The following is a 27,211-nucleotide window of genomic DNA, read 5'->3' as shown; positions in this document are numbered from 1 at the left end:
GATGGAGTGAGTCAGGAAATCTTGTGACTAGGTCCACAGAGATGCCCATGTCAAGGTCAGGCCGCAGCCATCTCTCCTTAGACCCTTTTCCTGTGTTCAGCATCTTCTTTCCTTCCACTCTGCCCCCTCCCACATCGAGTTCTCTCTTTTCATCTGAAGGCAGCTCCCTGTATACTCAAGGCTCCCAGCTAGCTGGTTCCCCTTCTCTTCTGTTCTTTCTCCCACTTTGCTAAAACTTTGACTCCTGGGTCTTTGGTGTTCTCTCTCTCTCTCTCTCTCTCTCTCTCTCTCTCTCTCTCTCTCTCTTGATTGCCATCTCCCCCTGGTTGCTCAGAATGAGTCGGATTGCCTAGGTTGGCTTAGGATGGGAGATGAAGCAGGTGCCTGGGCTTTGACCTCATTGACTCTTTTACCTAGACACGGTTGCTTGCTCTTTTGGGGGCTTCAGGTTGACCTGAAGCAAAGGGGGAACTTGTTAGGTATTGTGTAGGATCCAGAAGGAACATGTCCTTCTTTTATTTCTGGAAAAAAAAAAAGAGGAAGATGGAATTTGGACTGCTGGAGTGAAATCCAGAAACTCCTTTCAGTGTGGCCTGTGCAGGTCCCTTCACCTAGACGTAGAAGAATTATGCTGTCATCACAGGGTGACAGTTGAGACCATTTTGATAAGCTCAGTGCAGTCTCTGGGATGGTTTTGCCGTTCATGGGTAGTCTATGCCAGTCTTATTGTTTTATCTTAATAGTCAATGGTGCGGAGTGCCCAGGGTTCTGACTGTGCCCTTATACAAGTCCCTTTCCCAGGTAGATCATGAGTTCATTGCCCCCCACCCCCCAAAGTAGAGAGAATATAGGTGACATGGTCTCTCTCTGTCTTGGTCTTGTATCTGTCTACTCCCCAGTGCCTGACATCAGCACTCAAAACTGTGTGTTAGTATAAAATGTGAATTTAGAGGTAAAGAAATTTGGGCTCAGAATGTCACAATGACTTTCTTTTTTTTTTAAAGATTTATTTTATTTATTTTTATGTATATGAATACACTGTAGCTGTACAGATGGTTGTGAGCCTTCATGTGGTTGTGGGAAATTGTATTTAGGACCTCTGCTCACTCGGGTCAACCCTGCTCCCTCCAGCCCAAAGATTTATTTATTATTATTTGTAAGTACACTGTAGCTGTCTTCAGACACACCAGAAGAGGGCGTCAGATGGTTGGTTGTGAGCCACCATGTGGTTGCTGGGATTTGAACTCAGGACCTTAGGAAGAGCACTCGGTGCTCTTAACTCCAGAGCCATCTCTCCAGCCCCACAATGACTTTCTTAAGTGGGTATATAGCTGATCGTTGATTGATGACCCTTCCTTGCACTGCTTTCTATACACCGAAAGCCAGTGGTACCCCCTCTCTAGGTGTGACAGAAAATGATCCTTCAGATGTTACCAGAAGTGTCTTGTGAAGCAAAGTTGCCCCCACCTGAGGACCCCTGAGCTCGCATGAGGAGGAGCCAGAAGGAGAAAGGCCTAACTTCCAGTCGTAGAGTTTCCAAAATTGCCGCATGTCTCCACCTCCCTTCACACATATATCCTAGATCAATATTTCATAAAATTGAGAGGTTTTCAGTTAATGATAATGAGGAAATGTTTTATCCCCTCATCCGTTTTGGAAATGGTAAGCTTCCTGTTTAAGCCATGATTTATCTCCATCCAAGGTTTGGGTTAGGAAGGGGGCAAGCACAGGTCCTGGGCATCTCGTAGATGAGGCTCTGATTCCCGGAAAGGGCACTGGAAGATCTACCATACCTCTGCTTTAAATGGGCAAAATCTTACCCCTGGGGATGGCAGATAACAGTCTTAGATGCTCGCCTCCATCTTGCCTTCTTACCTGGCAAGGATGGAAGGGCCCATCCCTGAAATGTCTGCTGAGCCATCTCCCAGGCCTTGGACACCTTAAGAGTGTTAAGAATCTTGAAAGTCAAGATTTCATCTACCCCTGAACGATACAAATAAAAACATGGAGAATAAGGAAGCGCCAGGTGAGGATCAGAGCTGTGGGCCTCCCCTCCTGGCCCTGCTTACCATAACTTCTTAGTAGCCACCAGCACATGCTAGAAAACTCCTGCCTCCTCCAGTTCTCCCCAGCCCGCCCTGCTTTGCCTTCCCTGTGCAGATCTGAAAGGCCTCTCTGGGTGTCAGGTGGTTGGCAATATAAGGAGCCTGCTGCCCATGGCCACTAAAGGATTTAAGGTTCAGAAAGGAAGGTTGTGAACCCTCGGGAGCATAGATTGACCCTTCCCCAGGTCCTGGACCACCAGCAGGTCCCTATTTTCCCCAGATAAGCCTTTGTCCCCATGCCTCCTCGGGGGCTCAACTATTGCTGTCATGGCTACCAGGAGGTTCAGACCAGTTTGGAAGCCCAAAGACAGAGAAGAGGGCTTAGACAGGAGGCTGATGCAAAGAGAAAATGACGGAACTTGATAAAGAAACCGCCGGGTGTGAAATGGAAGGCGGCCAGGAAGGTGAAGGGAAGAGGAAACGAGACAAGCCTCATCCCTAGAAAGATGAAAAAGGAGGAAAAAAGAGGGGGAAGGGAAAGAGAGAAGTCTCAACTTTTATTTAAAATCCGAGAGCGGTTATATGCCTGGAGTTGTTGCCATAGCAACAGCAAAGAAAAGGAGATAGCTTGTAAAAGGGGGAGGTAGAAGGAGAAAGATTATTCAATAGAGGTAAATGTTTAAAGACAGGAACAAAAACCATTTACAGATAATTAAGTAACACACTGCGGGCTCTTTAGTCCTGCATGTGTCAGGAGACTGGCCTAAGATCTGGCCTACTTCTGCCTGGTGTCTCCCGTCCATTCCCCACCCCTAGCTCACCAAGAAAACTTCAAAGAGGCAGCCAGGAATTCCAGGCTCAGCCATGCCTGTCTAGTCCTCTGCCCTCCTGTAGTCCCAGCTCCTCAGAACAAGGTAAAAAAATAAAGAAAATAAAATCTTTCTGGAGGGTAAGCTTGCCCTAGCCTTGGGGTGACAGGGCTCTTGCCGCATTCCTCCAAAGGTCCAGAGGAACAGCATTCTGCCGGGGGCATCGCTGGGGCTGTGTTTGATGCCACAGCGAGTTTCTCTGTGAATGCTCACTCTAGTCCTTTCCTGGAAATACTGTCAGTTTTACCTTTAGAGAGTCAGGCATCAGGGTGGTAAGTTGTGAACCAAGACCAAATAGTCTTTGCCCTGACTGAGCTGAGCGTTTGTCATGGTGCCTGTGGTGTGCACTGAACAATGTTGCCCGTGTTAGCATCTTTTCATGAGGACCCATTGGTAAACACACACACACACACACACACACACACACACACACACACACACACACACACACACATACACACACTCACTCACTCACACACACACACTCACTCACACACACTCACACACACACACACACACACACACACACATACACACACACACACACACACACACACACACACACACACACCTAAGTGGTCTTTCCCCTCTCCTAGCCGTAACCATTCCCACTCGCTGTTCTCTTAGTTTACTTTTTATATTACTGACCAGATGTGTCTATTTGTGTTGCCTCAAATCTTTTATGGAGCAAATAAACTAATTAAATGAGTTAAGCTGTATTAACACAGTGTCGCACTTGGCCAGTAGTAAGAAAGCAGAGAAAATGCCAACTACTGTTTCATGGAAACAAATAACCCGCATCATCTCTAGCCTTCCATTAGAGGCTCTGTAAAGAGGGACTGGAGACCTCAGAGAACTCCTCAGTTTAAAGGTCACCTGCAGTGAACACCCCGCCCCGTTGACTGTACTGGACGGTGCCTCAACATTTTAACACCCACTAACCTGATTCCTTTCATCTTTTCCACACACACTGCGGAATGCTTCATGTCTTTGAGGATATTAACCAGGCTTGTTTGCTTTTTCGAATTGACTTGGATGCTATTTAAGCAAGCTTCTAATTCCTTGCTCATACTCAAACATTCTGGGTGTAAAAGTCTGCCCGGGATTAAGATTTTTTTCCACGGATAATCTTCAGGGTGAGAAACGTATGTATCACTGAAGAACTGGCAGCATTTCATTGATTCTGTTTTGCTCCGCCAGGCAGGGAGAGAATGCCGTCTCAGGAAGACAGAGTAGGTGGATAAGAGCTGCCCCAGAGAGGCCTGTTTCTCAGCTGGGAGCCACCTGCCTTCATTCAAGGGGGAGGCTCTATCTAGTTCCATTTCTTTTGTGTGTGTTGGTTTGCCACCAATCCTTCCACTCCTGCTGGGACCAGGGTAAGAAGGAACCTTGGAACCCTGTTTGGCTGAGTCCCATACTCATTCATGACAATTGCATGTGAGATCACTGGTTGGACTGATAGACCCAGGCTCACAGGCTGGAGTGAATCCAGTTTTTTTTTTTTCCTCCTCTGAATTGGAGAAGCTACTCAGTGGATACATGTCTTGTCTCTCTCCCTTGCTTAAGAAGTCTGCAGGCTTCCCTTGTTTTCTATTCCTTCTTTTGCCTCCCCTCTCCTTCCAGGATCCTCTTTTTCCTTTCACATTTTCAAGGCCTCCCCCTTTTTTATTTCCATTGTTTTTTTTTAAGAAAGAAAATAATTTCATAATTGCCCCCCCCCGACATACAACCTGTATTTGTTTATTTTTATTTTTAGAAGAAGGATTTTTATATAGCCCAGGCTGGCCTTGAATTTTCCAGACCTATACCCACTTCCTCTATCGCCCCCTCCCTCATTCTTTCCCAGTTGATTATGAGAGAGAGAGAGAGAGAGAGAGAGAGAGAGAGAGCTCTAGTCCCCTCAGTCTGAGCTGTTTGACTCAGAAGACAAAAGACCCTTCAGAATTGAGAAAGGAAGGGGGAAAGGAAATGCAAAAAAAATCAGTTAAGAATCTTCATCAGGGTCAAAACCTAACAGGAAAGCTTTGTTTGAAGGGAATGTGAGGGCAGGGCAGGGGTGGGGGAACTGGGAATTGGCCCTCAAAAGGCAAATATCTTGAGTTGGAGGAAATGTGTAGACCAGTGGCTATTCCCACTGAAGACGTGGAGGATTTCTGAGTCTGGCTCCTCTGTGGCTGGCAGAGTGTGTGGAGAGCAAAGACTCAACAAGAGAAGGAAGGGGAAGCAGGAAGCAGCCATTTTAGTTCCATACTGTGTCAGAATTGTCAAGAGTCTACGGAAACTCCAGGGGCTGGAGGTAGAGGTCTTGAGTGCTGGCTGTCATCCCAGCCTTCTGTTTGTGGAGAGGGAAAGAGAAGCCAGTGAGCAGAGCTGAGATCTGGTAAGGCTTAGGACTGGGCAACATTCTTGGTCAGTAGGGAGATCACTGCCCTGTCGCCGCCATGACTAAGATGGCAGACAGGGAAGGTGTTGAGTCACTGCAACCATTAGCGTTTCTGAGACTTTGGGCAGAGACAACTCAGAGATGTCCTCTGAATGGATAAAGAGAGACAGTAGAGAGTTACATGGAGGATTATTGAAGGCTATCAAGAGACAATTAGGGGATGGAGAGATGGCTTAGTGGTTGAGGGTACTGGCTGCTCTTCCAGAGGAGGTTCAATTCCCAGCACACACATGACAGTACATAGGTCTCTGTAACTTCAGTTCCCGGGATTCTGACACCACACATAGACACATGCAGGCAAAATACCAATGCACATAAAATAAAAATACATGCATTATAAGAATGAGACAATTAGCTAGGTCTAGTTCCCACTCAGCACGAGATGCTGAGTCAGGAGGATCAGGGGTTTCAGAATACCCTTTGCTGTAAAGTAGGTTCCATATAAGCTAGGGATACAGTGCTGTGAGACAGCTAGAATGAGGAAGTGCTGCCAGCAGGACCCTGGACTGCAGGGATCTCTAGAGTCTACAGGGGTAGGGAAGTGGGGGACAGCACTCTGGCAGGAGGCCACACAGATGTGGCCTAGCAGGCCCTGCTAAGGGATTGGCTTGGCCAGTTTGGGAACTATTTGTGGCAAGTTTTTAAGTCCCAGGCTGCTTTTGCCCTAGTACCTGGAATCCAGCCACCAATTGATAAGTTGAGAGAACATAGGACCTGATTTCAATGTTAGCCGGAGCTAAACATAATTAAAAGAAAAATTTGCTTCTGCTACACACAGCTGCTGCAGCACCCACAAAACCTGTGTGTGGTTCCTTCAGACAACCTGGGAATGCCTTTCATCTTCTTGCCTCTCTGTCTCTAAGTTGAACCAAAATACAGAGGTCCACAGCCTCTAACCTGCCTCTTAGAAATCCCTTAGGCAGACATACTGCCTGGGGCAGGCAGTCCTGTGACCCGCTCCCTGGAACAGACCCGTGACGAGCATGTGGGCTTAGGGCGAATGACAATAGCCCCAGAGGATGGGGTGGGCAGCCTCGGAGTGCCTGGACTCCTGTGGTGTTGAGGGGAGAGAAACACTGCAGAGAAACAAGATGGCTTCGGGAAGGATTACAACTCTTCGTGTCCCTTACTGTTCCCACTCTCTCAGGCAGACAAAGGAAAAGATGTGATTGATCGGCGAGAAAGGAAGGAGAGAGTAACCTTGGGCACCGCTGTCTCAGCCGCAGGACCGTACAGATGCGGTCCTCCCAGGCCCTCCACCAGCTTTTCGCTCAGTCCACTGGCTGTGGTGGAAGAAGGCAGGAATGGAAACTGGAGGCCTAATTGCTAGGTTCTCTCTCGGCTCTTCCAGGGAGCACAGGCAGGAAATTCCTCAGATTCCAGGCTTGTAGGATCATTGCTGAGTGTTAACCGCAGAGCTGGGGCAAGGGGCTGGAGGCAAAGGGAGCTGCCTCCTCTCCTGATTCTTTTCCCTTTGTTTTAAAACAGGCTCAATTAAAAGAGTTTAGAGGGGCGGCCGGCTGAAACAAAAGCCCCCACTGTAACAATCTTCCCAAAGAAAAAGTCCCCAGATGTGGGAATCCCAGAAAAATTAGTGCTGAATTGAGTAATTTTGAAGTTGAAAATAAACTGTTGTGGACTCGCACAGGAATTTGTTCCCAGGGTGAATTTTTTTCTTTCTTTCAGCTCTCAGTGAGAGGAAAGTTCCTTAAGAAGAAGCTCACTAAGAGGAGATAGGGGTGGCTGCAAGCAGTGGGCAGGAGTGTCTGTCTGTCTGTCTAGACACCCCTGAGGCTTGTGCTTTGCCTCACCTGGGATGAGATCCCTCCTAAGTCACTAGGCTGTAGGGGTCTGTTTGCATGTCTCCCCTCCGTGTCCTGCGCAGGGCAGTCCAGGCCGCCTCTGCCCAGTCTGCCATCCAGATGCGTTTTGCAAGCCCTCCAGGGAGCCCTCTCAGTTTCCCAAAGAATAACTGCTCCATCCCCTTGGGCTTCCAGAGCAACTGCCTGTACCTCTGTAGATTCTGTCCCTGCTGAACTAGAGTGAGCTGTTTACTGCCCGGTGCTCTCTGATCTTCAGGAGACAGAATGTGGCTTGGTTATGTTATTAACCTCATAGTGGAGTGTCAGAGCAGCTGCTCTACAGTAAGTGTACACACACACACACACACACACACACACACACACACACACACACACACACACAATTGGGAAGAATAGCAACCTTGTTGAGTTAACATCCCTGTCCTGGGGGGTTAGATTATCCATTTGTCGAGTCTCTGTAATGAATGTTCAGTACACAGTCTGGTTTGTCCTCCAGCTCAGCAATTTATGCTGTCATGTAACATGTACTCTGAGAAGATGAAAACCGTGTATGTATGTATGTGTGTGTGTGTGTGTGTGTGTGTGTGTGTGTGTGTGTGTGCTATCTTCCCTATAGGATAATAGTTGCTGCTAAAAATTCTCCACCACGAGTTCCAGCGCCAATCAGAACTGACCTCAGTGTGGCCCACACCCCTGCTGGTGTGGCGTGATAGACGGTAGATGACTGAGATCCGTGTTTCATTACAGCTGATGATAGGGCTGCCTCGAGAGCGGAGGAATTGTGGGTCTGAGGAGGAAGAAGCAGCAGCCCATATCCGCTGTGATTCTTGCTGTCGCTACCCATTCTGGGACATGGGCTGAGCCTAGAAGGTTGTGGACCCAACCTCAACAGCCTAAAAATGACCAGTGTGGGCTGCCATCTCAATCAAAGCCTCAATCATTGGGTCAGAAACGCTGTGTCCCAGAGCTGTCCGTTTTGGGAATGAGAAATATGAGATATTTTCATTCTTCCAACTGTGTCCCCATTCTCGGTGACCACGACCCAGGGTTCACTGAGAGAGCAGAAGCCACCCGACTGGCTCCGTGCTGTGCACTTTCCTCTTGGCTGCTTCACTCCTCTGGTTTTGACTCTCCAGGTACCCTGCATCTTCGTTTTCTTCCTGAGTCTGCTCTTAACTTTGTAAAAACTATCTAACCTCCTCGGGCCTCCAACAGTCCTAACATGACAAACTTGGGCTGGGCAAAACTTTTTTCTTTACTTTTATTTTTTCTTTTCTTTCTTTTTTTTTGGGGGGGGGTGTGGCAAGGTCTTACTATGTGGCTTTGACTAGCCTGGACCTCCATATTGTGGCCAGGCTGCCCTTCGATCTCACATAGACCTGACTGCCTCTGCGTCCCTGCTGGATTTAAAGGTGATGAGCAGTAGTCGCTGAAGCTCCTCTTACCTGTAACTTGTTTGTATGTCTGTGGGTGGAAAGAAGCATCCTTACCCATGAGTCTCCACTGGGTAGCATCTCCTTCCCATAATACGTTACATTTGTATGTTTTTACCTTTCTGTAGTCTCACCTTCTGGAGAAGACCACAAGGCCCTTAGGAGCTTTATAGCATGACAGTAGTGGAAGGAATGGGTGGGACTCTCCTTAGTCCCACTGTTAACCTGAAGCTTTCAGAAGAATGCCCATTGTTACATATATAGCTAGATATAGATATATAGATATAAATGTGCTTACGTCTACGTATATATGAATGATGCACATATAATTCGAACCATACATTATATGCAGCATGTATACATATGCTGCAGATACATATGATGTGACTCAAGGGGTTAAACACCAGAAAGACAGGAAATAGGATTGACTGTGATGTGGATGGTGCTGGTTTGGCTAGGTTTTCTGAACGAGGTTAAATTCACAGCAAGGCTCAGAGGAGCCAAGAGTTTTGGGTTGCAGGAGAGGAAAGAAATCCACTCCAGGTGTGTGAGTGACTGTGGCCGAGGGGTGGAGCTTGGGAAAGCCATATGCACCTGGCTTCTTAGTGAGCAGCTTCTGTGGGTTCTGGAACAGTGGGTCAGCTAAGGAGGCTACATTCCAATTGCTAAACACCTGGATGGGGGAAGGTAAGAATCGAAGAAGATTAGAGCGGCCATTTCCCACTAAACGCAGCTAGAAGGGTGGAGGGATGTGGAGAATGTTATAGATATCCAGAAGAAGGGAATCTTGCCACAGAGATTGTTGTGTTGAACACCTACCCTATTCCGGGGGTCAGTTCTGGAAGGGACCTTGGAGATGATCTGGTTCCTGGGTTAGAAAACTGAAGACCAGAAAAGGAATGTGACCCGTTCAAAGCACACTGCTCAGCCAGGCTGGAAGACCTGACTACTGACTTCCATTCTAGCAAAGATTCTTCCTGCTATGGCTAAGTGCCGCCACTGTTTTGTTATGTGTACGTGTGTGTGTGTGTGTGTGTGTGTGTGAGAGAGAGAGAGAGAGAGAGAAAGTATGTGTGTGTGTGTGTGTGTGAGAGAGAGAGAGAGAAAGTGTGTGTGTGTGTGTGTGTGTGTGTGTGTGTGTGTGTGTGTGTTTCTCCTAGTCTTTTATGTAGACTTGTGTGTGTGTGTTTCTCCTAGTCTTTTATGTAGGCTTGGCCTCAAACTCACTATGTAGTCAAGGATAACCTGAATTTCTGTCCTTCTTCTGTCTGCCTCCTGAGAGCTGGCTTAAAGGCTTATACCATGGCACCCAGTTTATGTGGTACTGGAGACGGAACTCAGAGCTTCTTACACACGAGACAAGTGAGCTAGATTCCTAGCCCCACCTATTGTCTTTGGCCCCCAGAGCTGCACTGGCTAGAGTGACCTTAACCAGTCCTGCATCCCTGCTGCAGATGTGCCAACTCCTAAAAGTCAGGACTTGTCCTGGATCTTTCCTTACCACCAAAATGGAAGGCCTTGGGAAGAAGTGAACTAACTCCCCGTACAATCTTAGAGAGATTGTGCCAGGTACAGATGAGGTGAGACAGTGCAGTAACTGGATGGGAGGGAGGCCAAGGACCATGTGTTCAGGCAGGCAGGCTCTCTTGGGCCAGGTTTCTTCCATCCTTCCACCATACTCATCCCTCTCTGTCTTGTGTGAGGGTGTCTACAGGGCTTCTGCTGAAGTGATTTGGGCCTAGCTGGCTTCCAGCTTGCTCCTCCCCAGGATTCCTGATCTATCTATCTATCTATCTATCTATCTATCTATCTATCTATCTATCTATCTATCTATCTATGTATATATATATATATATATATATATATATATATATATATATATGCTCAGTGTGGGTCAAATGAGGCTAGATCTTGAACCTGGGATGGGATGGGTGGAGAAGAGCCAGTGGAGCCCACTCAATGATAGGGTTCCAGTGGGGCCCACTCAATGATAGGGTTCCAGGGTTCCAGGTATCTTCTACAGTTCTCCCTGGTTTGGCCTGCAGCCATGAAGAGTTCCACCCAGATGTAAAGTCCCTGGCCTGGATGGTCATACCGTGATCTTGGAAAAGGCAAAAGTGTAAGTGGTGTCCATCGCCATTCCTTCTGTAGCCCAACTGTCCTTTGAGGTGCTGGGGAGTGTGGGTGATCGCTGTCTCTGCGTGGACTATGCCAGATTTTGTCATTTCGTTTCCCCTCTACCCTCCTGTTGACGCATATCTGTTGTTCTAGATATCAACAACATGTTTTCCTTTGACTGTCACTGTGGCAGGCCTTTGCAGGGTGCCAGGTACAGTTAGGTGTTGAGGAAACAGGTGAAGGAATACAAGTGCTTACTATCTTCCTAAGAGCTCACAGCTAAACGAGTTTTTGTTTAACACCAACAACATTCAATCAAATATAGCACAGAGATTGAATATGTAGAAAGGCACTTTAAGGCAGAGGAGAATCCCTTACCCTCCAGGCAGGGCCATCAATTGTCCCTTCTTTGAGTAGCAGGCAGCTGAGGGAGAGAGAGAGAGAGAGAGAGAGAGAGAGAGAGAGAGAGAGAGAGAGAGAGAGAGAGAGAGAGAGAGAGATCAAGCAGAAGAAACAGGAAACAGAAACTTGGACAACTTTTTTCATTGCCAATAGATACTCTCTGGAAGTATTAGTTACTTTTCTATTGCTGTGACAAAATATCATGACTAAGGCTGCTTGTAAGAGAAAGAGTTGTAATTGGGCTTCTAGAGACTTAGGGTCTGTGATGGTGGAGTGAAGGCAAGGAGACAGGCAGCTAGGGCAGCTGCTGATGACTTGGGCATGAGTTGTCTGAAACCTCAAAGCCCACCCCCAGTGACACGCCTCCTTCAACAAGGCCACACCTCCTAATCCTTCCTAAACAGTTTCACCACATTGGGGACCAATTACTCAGACATACAATCCTGTGTGTGTGTGTGGGGGGGGGTGGCATCATCTTTAAACCACCACATGGACTGAGCAATGTTTATCACTGCACTGGCAATCAGGGTCTTATGTACAAATAAAGATGGACTTAAATAATTCCTCAGGTCTCTCCCAGATTTATGGTCAAGTCAGTTGAAAGATTTCTTGGAAGGAGTGCAATTTTAGAAAACGGGAAGGAAATGTTCAAGTTATACTGTTGGGAAAGATATCCCTTCCTTTTGGACCGTCTTAGAAAAACGGAGCTTGAAAGTAAAGAGGGAGGAGAGAGAGACAAGGGTGTGGAACTCATGTCATGAGTAAGTAACGTGGGGACCCCTGAGGAAGACTGAAACTCCCTCCCTTCAGCTCCACTGACCTCAGGACTGAAACCAGAGAGGCTAATCAGAAGTTGGAATTTCTTGCCCTTAAATGAAGAAGCCATCTCAATTGGGCTCTCCCTTTAGGCTTCCTTAACAGCAGATGTGGCAGCTTAGGTGTGGCTGGCAGGTACCTGTCACCAAGCTGACCTGCACCCACTCTCCACAAAGCCTGGGGCACTGCCTCTGGGTGGAGACAGCATCCTTAGTCCTGACTCCACAAACTTTAAATTGTCCCTGAACTCCCTGTTCGCTGCTTGCAAGTGGCTCTTGGGCTACACTAACGCTGGCCAGGTCCTCCAGAGATTTACCAAACTCTCCCGCCAGGCCAGAACTGTGCACAATACCTCTTCATTGAGTGTTAGAATAAGAGAGGCAGGAGGGTGGATGAAAGCAGGAAGGGAGGAAATTGTGAGAAGGGGAGTGTGGAAAAGAGGAAAACACCAGTGAGGGGCGGCTGGGTGGGGTTGAGAAGGGGGCGGGTGGAACAAGACTGCAGAAGCAAGGAAGTGAAGCTGGCCTCTGAGTGAGCTAGCTAAGGTTGCAGCAGGAGAAAGGGCGGCCAGGGCCTGAGAAGAGAAACAAAGGGGAGATGGAGATGGGGGTGGGGCTCTGAGAAGGAAGCTGTGGAGAAAAGAAGTGGAGGTAGTCAGAGAAAGCTGGGGACAGGATGAATAGAGTGGGCAAGGTGGGCAAAGGAGCCATGAGCCTGAGAGCCTGTGGGGAGGGAAAACAAAGGGCCAGGGAGGTATGGGGTGTGAGAGGAAGAGAGCGAGGAAAATGCAAGGCTAGAGAACCATGCCTGTTACACTCTCTAGTATGCCTCCACCCTCCTGAGCAACAGGGCGTCTTGTGGTCCAAGAACTGCTGGGCCAGGCAGCAGGGCAGCAGGGCTGCAGGGCAGCAGGAAGTGGCTTGGCACTAGGATGGTGCAGGGTGGGGCAGGATCTGTAGTTAACTGTGGTGAAGGGTGAAAAAGGGTCCCTACCATGTCTCCCTGGAGGCAGATTTGCATTTCTACTGCATGGCCTGGCTGCTATGACAGAATGTGCACTAATTTCCTTGGAGTTTGGGGCCCTAATTTTCTCTCAGGTGAGCTCTGGATAGTCGTGAGGAGGCCAGAAGCCACAGGAGAAGCAGGAGAGAGGAAATGGCCACAGTCATGGCTTTCCTCTCCAGGAGCTCTGTGGTGTACCTCTTCTGTCTGTCTGTACTCTTCTGTCTGTCTGTACTGATGCTTCTCACACGGCCATTACAGAGGGGAGATGCTGACCCCTGGAACTAAAGTATTCTTTCTCCCTGTTTGTGGGTCTCTGGCTGATGCGCTAGGCCTTATAGAGAACAGAAAGGTGGTTTGGAGATCCTTCTCCGTGAGGGGTTTTATAGCCTGATGCAAGTCCATGAGAGATGGAAGGCAGCGTGCTTTGAGAAATGTGATAACATCAAAGTTGGGCCTAACATGGATTTTCAAGTCAGACAGACTTGGTTATAATCACCTGCAAGGTCTTGAGTCAATTTCTTCGTGTTGTTTTCCACATGCATGCACTAACCATGTGTTGGTACCTTCCAAAGTGACAGCAAGTGATTTTAGGAGGCTGTTTAATTAGCCCCGTTATTTGACACAAGGGGTATCTAACACACAGAGAGACCCTAAGACACTATCCAAAGTCACAGATAGGATGTGACAAGGTTGTGGACTTAGAAGCAGACAGGCTGCCCTAGAGCCTATGCTGGTGTTTGTTTGTTTGTTTGTTAGTAATAGCTGTGGGGGAGCAGGACAGGCTGGGAACTTAGTACATAGTAGGTCTCCTCAGAGCAAGGCCAGAGACGCTGAATTGCCCTATGAGTAGCGTAACTAGGAAGCTCTGAGTGGCAGAAATCAAGTCTTATGAGAAAGTCTGGGGGATGTTTTAACCTTTGGGGTAAGTTAATAAATAAGATTTCAGTCTTTGGGACAGGTCTGGGGAAGCCCCAGGAAGCAACCTGGCAACTTCAGAAAAGACCAGTGCTCCCATCTCCACAGCACATTCTCAGGAGGGCTAATGCTACTCCTGTAACTCCCCCTGGTCTTCGAGGTGGGACCTGCTCACTTCTGCCACCAGGTGTGAAACAGCAGATAACTGTTCAGCCTGCTCCAGCTTTCTCCACGACTGACCCTTGACCTTCGCCTTCTGTAAAACACAGCCTTTTTACCCTAGCCACACTGTGACTCGGTTGGCCTTGTCTGCTTGCCCAAGATCCCATGGTCACCTGTGTCCTCAGGGTGAACTGCACCATAATTTCCTCTAACTAGTTTGTCATTTAAGCCCGTGTAATGCTGGGATGGGGTGGTGACATGGACCTGTGTGAAGTGTCCCTCCCAGAATGGCTCGAGATGAGTTGATGCAAGTTTGATGGAATTTAGGGAAAGCTTGGGCTGTTCCTTTCCTGTTTAATTGCTCCCTAGCTGGGTCCAGCAAGCTTTAGGACTTTCTCTCTAGGGTATTTCTCTCATTTGCTGATGTGCCAAGTTTTATGTAAGGCACAGGGACCAGGGTGAACAAAGCAGTTTCTGATGCTGAAAATGCAGCACCCAGGAGTCATTTTCCTGCTGGGAGTTTGGGGACTGCAGCATCTTGGGGGTTTGCTTGCTTACCTATTTTTAAATTTTATTTTTCTCCTTATTTTTGTCTGGATATCAAACCAAGGGCTTGTGCAAGCTAGGCAAGACTATAACAGTTATATGCATCCTTGGTGTCTATTCTCCTTTTTATTGATGCATAATGATCTTCCATTTAGTAAGGGATTCACAGTTTCTATGTGTGATTTTCACTGCAAGTCCATGAAGAGATATTATCTCCATCTTCCAGTAGGTAAACTCATGACCGAGAGGCCAGGCTGCAGACCCTGACCTTCTCCAAGAGTTTCCTGTGTCTTTGACCTATGACACTGAATGCTGAAACATTAAGCCTTGCTTCCCTATATGTTAAAAAGATGATCTTTGTCTTTGCGGTTGTCTGCACAAGCCTTCATTAAGCACATATCTGTGTCTGGCTCACTGTGGACATGTGAAGAGATACATGTGGCCCACCCGTGCCTGCATGGACTGTGGTCAAAACCAGAGACAACGGCCTGGATTGAATGCCTAGGGCAGTAGACAGAGGAGTTAGAGGAAGAATCTACACTATTTACCAGACTCTGTGAGGCAAGTTGCCTGGGTGGGTCTCCATGCCGCACAGGACGGACATGTTCAATAGCCATTCTAATTCTCCCTTCCCCTTACCATTAAAAAAACAGCAGCTGCCATCTGCCCCATGTGTGCACATACAAAAGTGAATATTTAAGAGTATAGATATATTATTTTTAAAACAGTTCTCTTTATGCGGCCAGTGGGCAGTTGAATGGGTTGTGTAAGGCGAATAGTTATGGGATCCTATGTTTAGATAATGATGAGAGAGTCTCAGCCCCCTCCACCCGTAGCAATATAGTGAAATTTATTCTTCAATATATAGCAATTTCATCTAACACTGAGCTTTTAATATAGAATAAGCATATATAATTAATGTCGGGAAGAGAGAAAGTATGAGGTTGCAGCTCTGAAATCAGAAAGATAAGAATTTTAATCCTGGACCACCGAATAGTTAGTCACATATCTGAGGCCAGCTGACTTATCTAGTGTTTGCTGAGCCTCCGTTGCTTCATAGGCAATTGAGAAAATTATCTCTACCACACAGGACTGCCCAGAGAATTCAGTGGGATTATATGTGTAAAAATGTATAACCTGGGGGCTTAAAGTCGTCTTGTGAAATTTTAATTTATATTTTTAGGAGCTAAATGCACGTGGTGCAAACATTTTAAAATGTAGGATGATGAGCTGTGAAAATCTCTTCTCCTCATTGTGGGCCTGTGGCTGCTGTCTCTCTCCTCTCCTTTATGCATATTGGACCTCAACAAATCCTTTGCATGGGGCAAGGCATGGTTTGTGAGGCTTCTTCAGGCATAAAAATAGAAGCCTGGGCAGGGTGCACAGGTCCCCTAAGGCCACTCAAATGAGCACTGAGATTCCTCTGACAGTCCCTTGAGAGCTCCCTGCCACCCCCCCCCAACTTCAAACTCTTACTGTGATTTTATAATAAATGAAATTTATAGTTATAATTTTAAGACACATTTTCAAAAGTTATTTATGTGTGTGTGTGTGTGTGTGTGTGTGTGTGTGTGTATGAATGCAGGTACCCTCAAAGTCCAAAAGAAGGCAACAAATTCCCTGCAGCTGGAGTCATGGGCAAGTTGTGAGCTGCCTGACGTGGCTTCTGGGATATACTCTTGCTGGGATAGCCCATGTCATCTTAACTGCTGGGCCATCTCTCCAGCCCTAGACTCTTGCATATAATTTTAGCTGATTCCTCTTTCACTGGAAGCTGAGGTTCATACTTTAATGTCTTTTTTGCATTCATCCCCAGCAGGGCTTTAGGAATGACTCTGGAGAGCCCTAGCACACGTCTAATGACCTGCCAATCAAGCCTGCTCCCTGAGAAGCCCAGGTTTCTGAGTCAGAAGATGTGGGCTCCACACTTAGTCGTTGCTTATCTTATCTTTGTGACTTTGGGTGAGTTCCTCCATTTCTCTGAGAGTCTTTGCCTCTTAAACAGTGTTGGTCACTTGTCGTTTCCAGAAACGTGTAAACTAACATTTATAAAGCATCATGTTATAGATTGTGATGTCGTAAACAAATCTGTGATGTGGTTTCTCTCTGCCAGGCCTGGGAAGGCTTGGAAGTAGAGTCAGGAGAGAGCAGCTCCGAGAGAGCCTTGCTAGCCCTGTATCCCTTCCCTGAATGAAGTTTCCAGAATCCAGGTCCCCAGCCCTGCTGACTCATGGACTACTGACTCTCCATTCCCTAGCTGATCGCAGCCCCATTTGCTTTTCTAGTCCAAAGGGAGCAATAATCCCATTATGAAGACATGTCTCATTAAGACATCTCCAAGATAGAGCCAGCCCTGTAGACTCTGGGTTGCTGCCTGCAAAGGCTTCTCCTCCCTTCCCCCATTCATTAATGAATATGGGAGGTTTTATTCCCCCCAACAAAAGTGTTAATTAGACATTGCTCTGAACAGGGATATTACACAAATGAATTAAACTTAAATCAATCAGCGAGCCGGCTCTGTGTTTCAGGTCCCCTGAATGAGGAGGGAATTGAAGGCTGTGATGGGAAACAGGTGGCGGGATGTCTTCCCTAGTGGAGAAGGAGAAGGAAGACGCTTCCCTTTGTTGCCTGCCAGCAGATACCTTGATTCTTACACTTCCTCTGCCGTCTCTCCCCCTCCCTTTTATTATTTCCCTCTCCCCATCATATGCATGCATACACACAAATGTCCTTGAGATTTTGAGAGTCTCGATTCAATTTTTGTAACTGAAGTTGGTCTGGATTTGCCAGTGGTACTTCCTGGGTACCTTTTATAGGGCCCAGGGTCGATAGGTCAATCAGAAGTCACTAAATGCAGTCACCTCGTCTTTACCTTCCCCTGCCGTTGAGTCTTCTGGAGCCACTAGTTTTCTCATCAGACAATGGTGCCTGTCTTGCAGGTGTGTAGTGAGGAGGGCTACCTGTACAGGGAGAGTCTGTGTGGTGTGTGATTTCTGAACTCTGTGAACTTACTGTAATACTGATTGTACCTTGTTCATTGACTACAAAAACATAGAGGGAAGGACTCTGGCTTTGTCTTTTGAGGATACCCAGTAAATTATGAAGGAGATGGGCTGGTGAGATGGCTCAGCAGGCAAAAGCACTTAATACTGTCTGTTAACCCGAATTTCCTCCCTAGAACTCACCTACATGGTGGACGGAGAGAATAAACTCTTGAATAAGTTGTCTCCTGCCTACACCCTACACGTTTACTGAGGCAGGTGTCTGCATGTGTTTGTGAGTTCAAGGCCAGCCTGGGATACATAAGCAAGTCTCCCCCCCCCCCCCAGCAAATACACTATGCACACCTCAAACACAACACACACATCATACATACACCACATACTTACCACACAGAAACTCCATTTATTCAGAAACTATACATCTGCATATGCAAAACATATTAAGTATTAGGCATTTGGTATGTAATTGGGGACTAGATCTGTTGAGCAAGGATTCTTGTTGCTCTGATAAGGAGGCCAGTTAGGGGCAAGAGATGTAGAGGAACAGCCATGAGTTGGGCCACCAGGGTTATGCCTCCATCTGGCAGAGTAAAGTTTGAACAAATGCATAAAGCAGCCTGCCTGCCTTTCTTTCTTTCTTTCTTTCTTTCTTTCTTTCTTTCTTTCTTTCTTTCTTTCTTTCTTTCTTTCTTTCTTTCTTTCTTTCTTTCTTTCTTTCTTTCTTTCTTTCTTTCCTTTCTTTCTTTCTCTCTCTCTCTCTCTTTCTCTTTCTCTCTTTTTTTCTTCCTTCCTTCCTTTTTTTCTTTCTTTTTCTTTTCTTTTTTGGTAAAGATTTATTTTCTTTCTACTTATGTGTGTGTCTCTCTTTGTGTTTGCACACACAGTTGTGCAGGATGCCAGAAGACAGCCTCAGATCCCATGGAGCTGAAGTCAACTCTCTGATATGGGCGCTAGGCACTGACCTGCAGTCCTCAGTGAGAGGAGCAAGTCCCCCTAAGCACCGATCCATCTTTCCAGCCCCTTCCTCCTTCGCTCTGAGGGGAGAGCTTGCAGTTCTGGGCTAGGCAGGAGCTTTGGGGTCTTCTTCTCTGCAGTGCCTCCTCTTCCTTTCCTTGAAGTTCACGCGTGGCTTTCCTTATGGCCAGCCCACGAGGCAGTTGTTCAGTCCTTCTCTGGAGTTCTACCATTGTTGTCTCTTCTCCTGTCAGCCTATTATCACACACCGTTAAGTTCTTGCTCAGAGATAGATGAAAATATTCTTCACTCTTTTGTTGTTATTTTGGTCTTTAGAATCAGGAATCGAAGCCAGGGCTTCATGCATACTCGCCATGTGCTATACCACTGAGCTGAAGTCTCAGTCAGCCACTCTTTTTCTATTTTAGCTGCCTCGGTTTCCTACAGACACACCTTTCCCAGTTTCCTTTTCACTTTTACACCCATCCAGGCACCTTGCATTCTTCATATTCCAGAAGTTTATAAACAGGGCTTCAAATTGAAAAGTTGTTCTCCAATATCTTAGCCATCTACCTAGTTCTTTTACGTTCCAGTGTGATCTGACAGGAAAAGAATGTATCAGTCATGTTACTTTTTCATCGCTATAAAAAAATGGCTATGACTATAAAAAAAAGAAGTTTGGAAGTTTCGGTCTATGGTTGGTTGGCTCTATGCTTTTGGGCTTTTCATGAGTCAGTCTGTCCTAACAGGGGCACATAGCATAGGAAGGCACTTACGTTATGGGAGATAAGAAGCAAATAAGGAAGAAGAGGGGAGCCTGGCATGCTATCATCGTCGCTCATTGAGCCAGCTTTCTTCCACTAGGTTCCATCTGCTAAAGGTGACGCCAACTTTTCAATAGTCTTACAAACTAGGGAGCATGCTTCCATGAGCTACTAGAGACATTTCAAGTCCAAATTATTGAGAGGAATGGGATGTGGGTTCTGGCTTATAGACTCTGGCCAGTTGTGAGGACTCGGGTTCACTGAGCATCTCTGAGATTTTATGGGTCAGAAGTTAAAATGGATGAGAAAGTGGTCCATGAGTGCTTAGCTGCTTATCAACGAGAGCAATTATTTCTTGCTATTTCTGTTCTTTTGGTGCTAAAGAACAGGAGCTCTTCACGGATAGCCTCACCATAGACTGCTAAAGCAAGCACGCTTAGGGGTTTGGGCCTATCCAGATATGCTAGAAAATCATGTTTGTTTTCCATCCCACCACATATAAAGGAACTCTTTCTTTCACTAAAATAAAACCCCTGCAGGCTGAAGAAATGGCTCAATGGTTAAGAGCACTGGCTATTCTTCCACAGGACCCAGGTTCAAATTCCCCATACACACACGGTGGCTCGTAGCCACCTGTAACTTCAGTTCCAGAGAATCCTGCTCCTTCTGGCTTCCATAGGCATCCAGCATAGAAATGCAGGCGAAATATTCACATACCTTTAAAAAAGAGAGGGGGGTCAATACATGCTAGAGAAAGAAAACTAACATTTAAGTTTTGTGTATACTCTAGTTAGTGACATGAGCTTTATATGTGTGATGTGGTGTGTGTGTGGGAGGATGTATGTGTGTTGGTTGTGTGTGTGGTGTATATGAGTATATGTGTATGGGTGTGTGAGAATATGTATGTGCTGTTTATGTGGTATATATGTGCGTGTAGTGTTTGTGTAGTGTATGTGTGTGGTATATGTGTGTGTAGTGTGTGTGTGTGTGTAGTGTTTTGTGTACTTTTCTTTATTTCTGCTTTTCATTTTTAAAATTGCTGTTGCTTTGACCTTTCTTTTGCTTTCAAGGGTCTTGGAACCCTCAGAACAGAAACCCGCACGTTTAGCAGCTGCCCGCCATTGTCTCCTGTCTGGGCTGCTCTTAAGCATCCTCCTAATGGGTCGATTACTTATCATTTGGCAGTTTCTGTTTTTCTTTTAAAAGAAACCTGTTGAGAACAGCCCCCTGGGGACTGCCTGAGGCAGAGCGCTTCGGAAGGAGAGCCACCTGTGTGCTCTGTGGTCACACCTGCACACTTGGCTTCACAGCAGTTTCAGACCGCCCTGCTGGTGACTCTGACATTTTTCCTCCCAATGGAGGGAAGGGATCAGGACTAAAGTAAGAACTTGCCCTCCAGTGGAAACCAAAGGTGGGGGAGGGGAGTGTGGCTCCATGGGAACAAAGAAGAGAATTCCAGCAGGAGAGAATAAAGTGAGTTTCTTCTCTGTTGTCTGTACCAGGCACTGTCTCTACTTACTGTTGCCTGGTTTACTTTAATTCACACAGAGGTCTGTTAAATAGGAATTAATGATCCCATTTTCTATTTTCTGTATAAGCAGTAAGATCTAGAGAAATGAGGGAATATCTGAAACCCAAACTCATTTCTCTCGATTTCTGGCTCCTTTTACCATGATCTCTTAGGCTTCCTTGTAATCTTCATGATGAAGGAGCCGGACCGTGTTACGGCGAGACAGAAACCATGTGGCTAACTCCACCACCTGGATGTTTGGGTGGCTTGTTTTATTTGTTTATTTTCGAGACAGGATTTACCTCTGTAGCTCAGTCTATCTTAGACCTCACTGTGAGTCCCAGGCTGCCTTGAATTTGAGGTTATCCTCCTGCCTCAGCCTCTAAAATGCTGGGATTGCAGGCGAGTGTCATCATGTAGATCTTGTTTATATCCCAGTAATTTGGAGGGACATGCTCTTGCCCTTTAAAGAGACATTTAGAAAGCTAAAGCATGCTGCAGAATTGCACCAAGCCAAGGGGTAGATTTATGCCCTGCATAAGTTTCCAGTTAGCCCTCAAATCCTCATGGATACAGGCAGCCAAGATTCTGAGAGACACTTCCCTAAAGCCAGATGAAGAGATCCCAGGGATAATCCAAAAGCCTGAGAGCTTGATTGTGTTTTCAATGTAGAAGAAACCTTGTGTCTTGATTTCACAAATCAAAGAACCAGAATTTACAACTGCAATGCAAGAGGAACTCTTGGAGCATAGAATCAGAGTGAGGAATTTCAAACTGTTCATTCACTCATTCGTTCATTCATTCATTCATTTATTCATTAATTGCTCTAGACATATTTTCTAGTGGAACTTCTTTAGATGGACACTACAGATCAGAGAGAGTACACACTGGGATAGGTTTACAGAGCTGCTCTGGGATGAAGAATACAAAGCTCATTTGCAGGCTGGCACAGGAGGCATGACGTCCTGTATTTACAGATGGCAGACAGACTGGGTTCCTGAAACCCTCCAGATAGACAGGGTCTACAAGAAGGAAAATAAATAGCAGGCTCTATGGAGAGGAATCCATGGGTTCATGGGTAGTGTGAGTTGTCTAGGGTAAGGCACAGTTCCTAAGAAGAGGGCTGTGATGGACACTTTAGAGTCCTACTTATTAGAGAGATTGACATAACCTTGGTCAATCTATGGAGGGCAGAGGTCTTCTGTTTAAAAGCAAGAAGGTAGGCTGGCAGATGAATAAGATATCCCAATAGCTGGGAGCTTCCCTACTCCCTGGTTTTAAAGAGGAAAGAGAAGACAATTTAGGGTGGAGAGCAAGCTGACTAAAGAAGAAAAACTCTGTAGGAGAGACCAAAGGGGGCATCAAATGGGAGTGAGGGTCTGCAGCTTGAGGGCTTTGTGGCTTTTATCTGGCTGAGGCATCTTGGTAGGTCTACCAGCAAGCCACAGTGAGGCCTGTGCTAAGGTCTCTTTTAGCTATTTCCTTGGGGACTCCATGCATCTCTTGGCTGTGGGGCCTGCTTATCTCATGCAGTGATGCTCAGACAGCAGCTACTTGTAACTTGGGCCTTGACCAAGTTACCTCATCCCTCTAATATTTCTTCCTGGGATGTGTGTGTGTGTGTGTGACAGTGTCTCACTGTGTAGTCCAGGCTGACCTCAAATTTATAGCAGTCTTTCTGCATGCTGGGATTACAGTCATGAGCCACCATGTCCATCTGGGGTCCTCAGTCTGTGAAAGGGGTTAACCACCTTGCCTTCTCTGGGCATCATAAATGTGATACGGATTTTGTGTTCATGATGTAGTCATCGGAATGCCTGGTATAGACATTTATACAATAAGTGACCAATGGTTTTCATTGTTGTCTGCCATCATGTCTCAGCTTCCAAGGAACATTACCCTCTGGTGGACCACACAGTGCTCCCAATCACATAGCCTCTCTTTGGGGTTCTCAGCTAGCAGCTGGCTCATCTCCAGTGCTCTAGGCATCTGGTCTCTTTCTCTAAGGCTCAGAGTAGAGCCCAAGTGCCTTACAGTAGACCCCAGCCACTTGAACCTTCCTACCCACCAGGAATCAATTTTACTCTGTCAGCTAGATCCAGAGCAGGACTGTCATGGTAGCTGCTGCTGGTGGTTCGAGTTGAATTAGGGTCTGGCTCTGTGCCTTCCAACTTTCTCAGGAAGTTCTTCTTAGACTCACTATTTATCTACCTAACTGCTGAAAGAGGAAACTAGCCATCTCTTCCTAGCTGATAGAAGAAGGTCTGTGTAGCGAATTTGTCTGTTCTCTGGTTTGTGATCTGCATCCCACGTGTTCATCTGCTTGACCTTCAATTCCACATGTGCTTATGTAGCATCTTCCACTGTGTGCCTCTTATTGTTGTTGTCCTGGTGTTTGGCTGAATGGAGGCAGAAGGGTCTGGTCCTCCAGTAACTGGAAGTGTCAGATAGTGATGGTGGGGGTGGACAGAGGACAATCAAGAAATGCAAACCTGTAACTAGGGATAAACGTTGGGATGTGCAGACAAAATGTAACAGGAAGGACTGGCATCTCCAGATTCCTTTACACTTTGTCTTCCTCTTTTAAGGATGCTTCTTAATATGCCATAAGAAAATAAATCGATCTGGTCCCTCAGATCTCTCATACACTGAAGATAACATAAACAGTATTTCAGGTGGCCTGGGCAGGGAAAAAAAATCCTAGGTCATGTGGAAGGTACATTAAGTAGATGGACCCTTAGCTATGACTACCAGGGAAGGACTTTGTTTTGTTCACCAATTCAGGATCTAGGAGCATGACACATAGTAAGTCCTTAATGAATATTCTTTAGCTCCAACGCCTAGTCTAAGATGAATGGAGAGGCAGCATCCCATTGACCATAAAGAACTGTTCTTCAATAGCAGAACTATCAGGAAAAGAGGAAATGTTAGCGTTGCTTCATGAGTAAGCCCTGCTGCAGCCAAGCTCAGGAAAAGAAGACACATGCTGGGCATGCTGGATGGGGACTGCTGATTGTGTTGGGAGAGTGGACAAGGTAAGCGTCACCATCCCTTTTAATGCTGAGGCTTCCTCTCTGCTCCCAAGCTCAGCCTGCCTGGTCTTGTATCGTAAGTGCTTGGGCTCTGCTGACAATGCCTGGATCTAGATTGCCTTGGAACTGTCTAGGAGAGAATGAAATGGAAACACTTAGACATCCTCTTACCTTTATGACCCTATGGAGTTCTCAGTCAGTTTTCTGTAACCAATTGCCAGTGGTAAAATTGCTGGATGCACAGCGTGTGCGTTTTGCTCTCTTTACTGCCCCCAGCTCCCACCAGGCAGAGGAAATAGTAGCACTGTCTTGTGACTGGGGTTAGAAGACAGGAGAGTGACAAGGGACAGGTGGGATGAAGTAGCATATCGGAGCCCAGCAAACTGGGGCAGGGGTACGGGGTCCCAGGACAAGCGAGCCTCTGTGTTCCAATGTGCACCCATTTCTACTCTGCCCCCACATCCAGGCTTCAAACCAGGCTGTCCCTTTGGATCTCCCATGATCCTCAAGGCCACTGTCTGGAGGGGACCCTTTGTCTTTTGTTTGTTTGTTTTGTTTTGTTTTGTTTTGTTTTCGAGACAGGGTTTCTCTGTATAGCCCTGGCTGTTCTGGAACTCATTTTGTAGACCAGGCTGGTCTCAAACTCAGAAATCCTCCTGTCTCTGCTTCCCAAGTGCTGGGATTAAAGGCGTGTGCCACCACGCCCAGCTTAAAGATTTATCTTTTTATTATGTATATGAATACACTGTTGCTCTCTTCAGACACACCAGAAGAGAGCATCAGATCCCATTACAAATGGTTGTGACCCACCTTGCGGTTGCTGGGAATTGAACTCTCGACCTCTGGAAGAACAGTCAGTGCTCTTAACTACTGAGCCATCTCTCCAGCCCCCGGGACCCTATGTCTTAACACATTTGTTTTCTTCCTCCTGATTCCATGTGTTAATATGCCTATGGTATAAAAACTGTCTGGCCCTATGAGATATGAATTGCCTCTTTCAGGACATTCTTTCCAGATGGCCTAGAGGTTGCTACATGTGTTCATGTGCTGAGCTCTGAGGGAGGTCCCAGAGGTAGGGAGCGAGTCTGTCTTGCTCTTGAGAGAGAACGGTATTTGTCACTTGTGGGTAGTGTTGTTATGGTTTTCTCTGTTGGTTTGTTTTGATGTGTTTGGTTTCTGTTTTTTTGGCAACCATGCCATCTCCTCACGGCTGTTGATGTGCTTAAAAGCAGAGCTCCAAAAAAGGTGACAGTTGATGCCCAGGAGGCTGCCGTGCTGGGAGTGTGGGACTGGGTCTCTCTGCGGTGTTTTTCCTCTGGGCAGCTCCTCTGCTCTTGCCTGGGTCTGGGGGAGTGATGTCATACTCAAGTTCGCCCATTCAGCCACTCATTGATTTGTTTCCTTAACCAAATTTACTGAGACCTTTCCGTAAACCCGTCTCCAGGTTCAGCTGGCAGGGATAGATAGAGTAGGAGTGGGGCTCCCAATCTGTGTCGGAGAGCAGACCCAGCCCTTGAAAGGCTGCCAGGTCACGGCTCCAACTCGTACTCATTTGAAGACGTACATGAGCCAGGGTCTACTGGAACAGCAGTGTCAGTAGAGAAAGCAAAGATAACTTCCCACAACCCTGAGAACAGAGGACAGTCTAGACCGCCAGGAGCTCCTGACAGTGACCTGTGACCCTTCCCCTGGGGAAAGTGACTCAGATAGGAGAAGCCACAGCACAAGGTTACCAGTGACCTGTTGGTAAGGAGATCCAGCCTGGAAGTTCAAAGCATGGAGTGAGGCTGACCTTTGGACCCTCTTTGTACCTACTCTGTTACTGGTGGCTTCAGCCTCCTCGTGTGAGGTAGGAGAGGTAGGAACCAGGTGAGATTATATGGGATTGGAATCACTTGGTAATCCCATCTCTTGATACTACTGCACAGTTCGCTGAGTTGCTGCTAAGAGCCAGGCTGTCTGCGTACTGCATACACTAAAGCCTTTAGCACTGGGAGTTGGTCCAGTGTTCCTGCTCTGTAGGGAAGGAAGTGGGTAGCAGCCAGGTGGCACACACGCAGGCAGCCTGCTTTAGCCTTCCCCCTTCTTGGATACTCTCTGTCTTCTGCCTATAAAGGACCCTGGTGTCTCATCTTGAGGGGCATTCCAGCGCAGCACTACTATTAGGGAGTGGGGAGGAGAGGAAGGATAAGAAGCTGTCTACACAGCTGGGGTGTGAGGACCACACTGCAACATCTGGGGAAAGAGACTACATGGAAAGTTTCTTGGAACTGTAAATTGTGACAGTGTTGTGAGATTTCTCTTATACCTCCTCTCATGGCTGGGGAGTAAGAACACAGATGCAGGCCCCTTCCCTTTTCCTCTTCCTGTTCACCCCCAGCCCCTTTCTTGGCCCCTTGTGCAAGCTTCCCTACCCCGGCTTGTGGTCTTTGGCCTGTTGGAATCAGATATAGTCTTTGTCTTTCTGCCTGGCTGCTCCCTTTCAGGGAGTGTCTGGGAATGCTGTAGCTCAGGGAAGCCTGGGGCAGCCCAGAGACCTTTTCTCCCTATCACCTTCCCTGAGACTGGCAAGGTCCATGGAGGTGGAGAAGGCCTCCGCTTTCCTGGGTCATTGCTCAGAGGAGAAGGGGAAGCAGAGCAGAAAAGGTGGCCCGTGGCGAGGCCTGGGGAGCATGCAGGGTTGGACATCAACAGGGAACTGAGACCGTGGATGTCTGTGCCGGCTTGGGTGGTGGCTGTTCCTGCGGGTGCACCATGTGCTGCTTTCCACCAGGGAAAGGCATACTGTTTGCTAGCTTAATGTGACCTGAGAACCATGGTGTTGACGGTAAAGGGGCTAGTAAAACCTCGTGTCATTTTATAATCATGGTTATTACCAATAGCTTCATTTGCATCACATGTCCATGGCTAAGTACTGCATATGCTGTGGTTCATACACTCTTGGCAGCCATATTTTATAGATTAAAAAGAAAAGCCCCAAGGCTCAGAGGAGTTAGCTTCATTTGTTCATAGTGATAGTGGGGGAGCTTTGCGGCAATCCATCAGCACGCTTATGCGCTCCATCGCCGACCCTGTAGTTAATCCTGAGTTTCCATCCCAATAGCTTTGTGAAGCCTAATTGTTTAATTTCTCATCACCTCTACGTTTCCATCAGTACACTGGCATTAATGGTGTGTATTTTCAGGGTGGATATTAAGATTCGCTGAGGCAACTACATAAAAGGTTCACTCAGAAGAGGTGAACTGGATAGCAGAGGCTATGCTGCATCTTGGTGTAAGACAGTGAGCAGGGTGGACATGGTCCTTCCCTGTGTGCAGACAAGCCATGTCTGCAATGCTTAAGTTCCATATATTGGAGGGACCTCGTAAACAA

The 27,211-nt window shown here is 46.9% G+C and overlaps 1 protein-coding gene across 6 annotated transcripts in view, besides 1 other annotated feature; it reads left to right on the top strand.

The window, feature by feature from the left end:
- The window catches only part of Kirrel (kirre like nephrin family adhesion molecule 1), a 96,185-nt gene that overhangs the window by 17,262 nt on the left and 51,712 nt on the right, over positions 1-27,211 (top strand). For 2 of the 6 annotated variants that reach the window (XM_011240029.2, NM_130867.4), the window contains exon 2: positions 16,397-16,539. The exons of 2 other annotated variants lie outside the window; for them this stretch is intronic. In XM_011240029.2, the coding sequence (XP_011238331.1) occupies positions 16,407-16,539 (133 nt within the window). In that variant the 5' untranslated portion in view covers positions 16,397-16,406. Of the gene's footprint in view, positions 1-16,393; positions 16,540-27,211 lie in introns of all 6 variants that reach the window. 2 more of the 6 variants (XM_011240028.3, NM_001170985.2) reach the window with 1 other exon arrangement.
- Positions 5,513-7,964: an enhancer, noted in NCBI's record as "VISTA enhancer mm1616". NCBI's record gives its function as "enhancer in: limb[6/8] | other[6/8]" and the evidence as "EXISTENCE:transgenic organism evidence [ECO:0001131][PMID:17130149]".

The sequence above is a fragment of the Mus musculus genome, chromosome 3 (genome assembly GCF_000001635.26).
Source record: "Mus musculus strain C57BL/6J chromosome 3, GRCm38.p6 C57BL/6J".
Lineage (NCBI taxonomy): Eukaryota > Metazoa > Chordata > Mammalia > Rodentia > Muridae > Mus > Mus musculus.
Note: the sequence above shows the minus strand (reverse complement) of the source record. Positions and strands in the feature narration are given on the sequence as shown.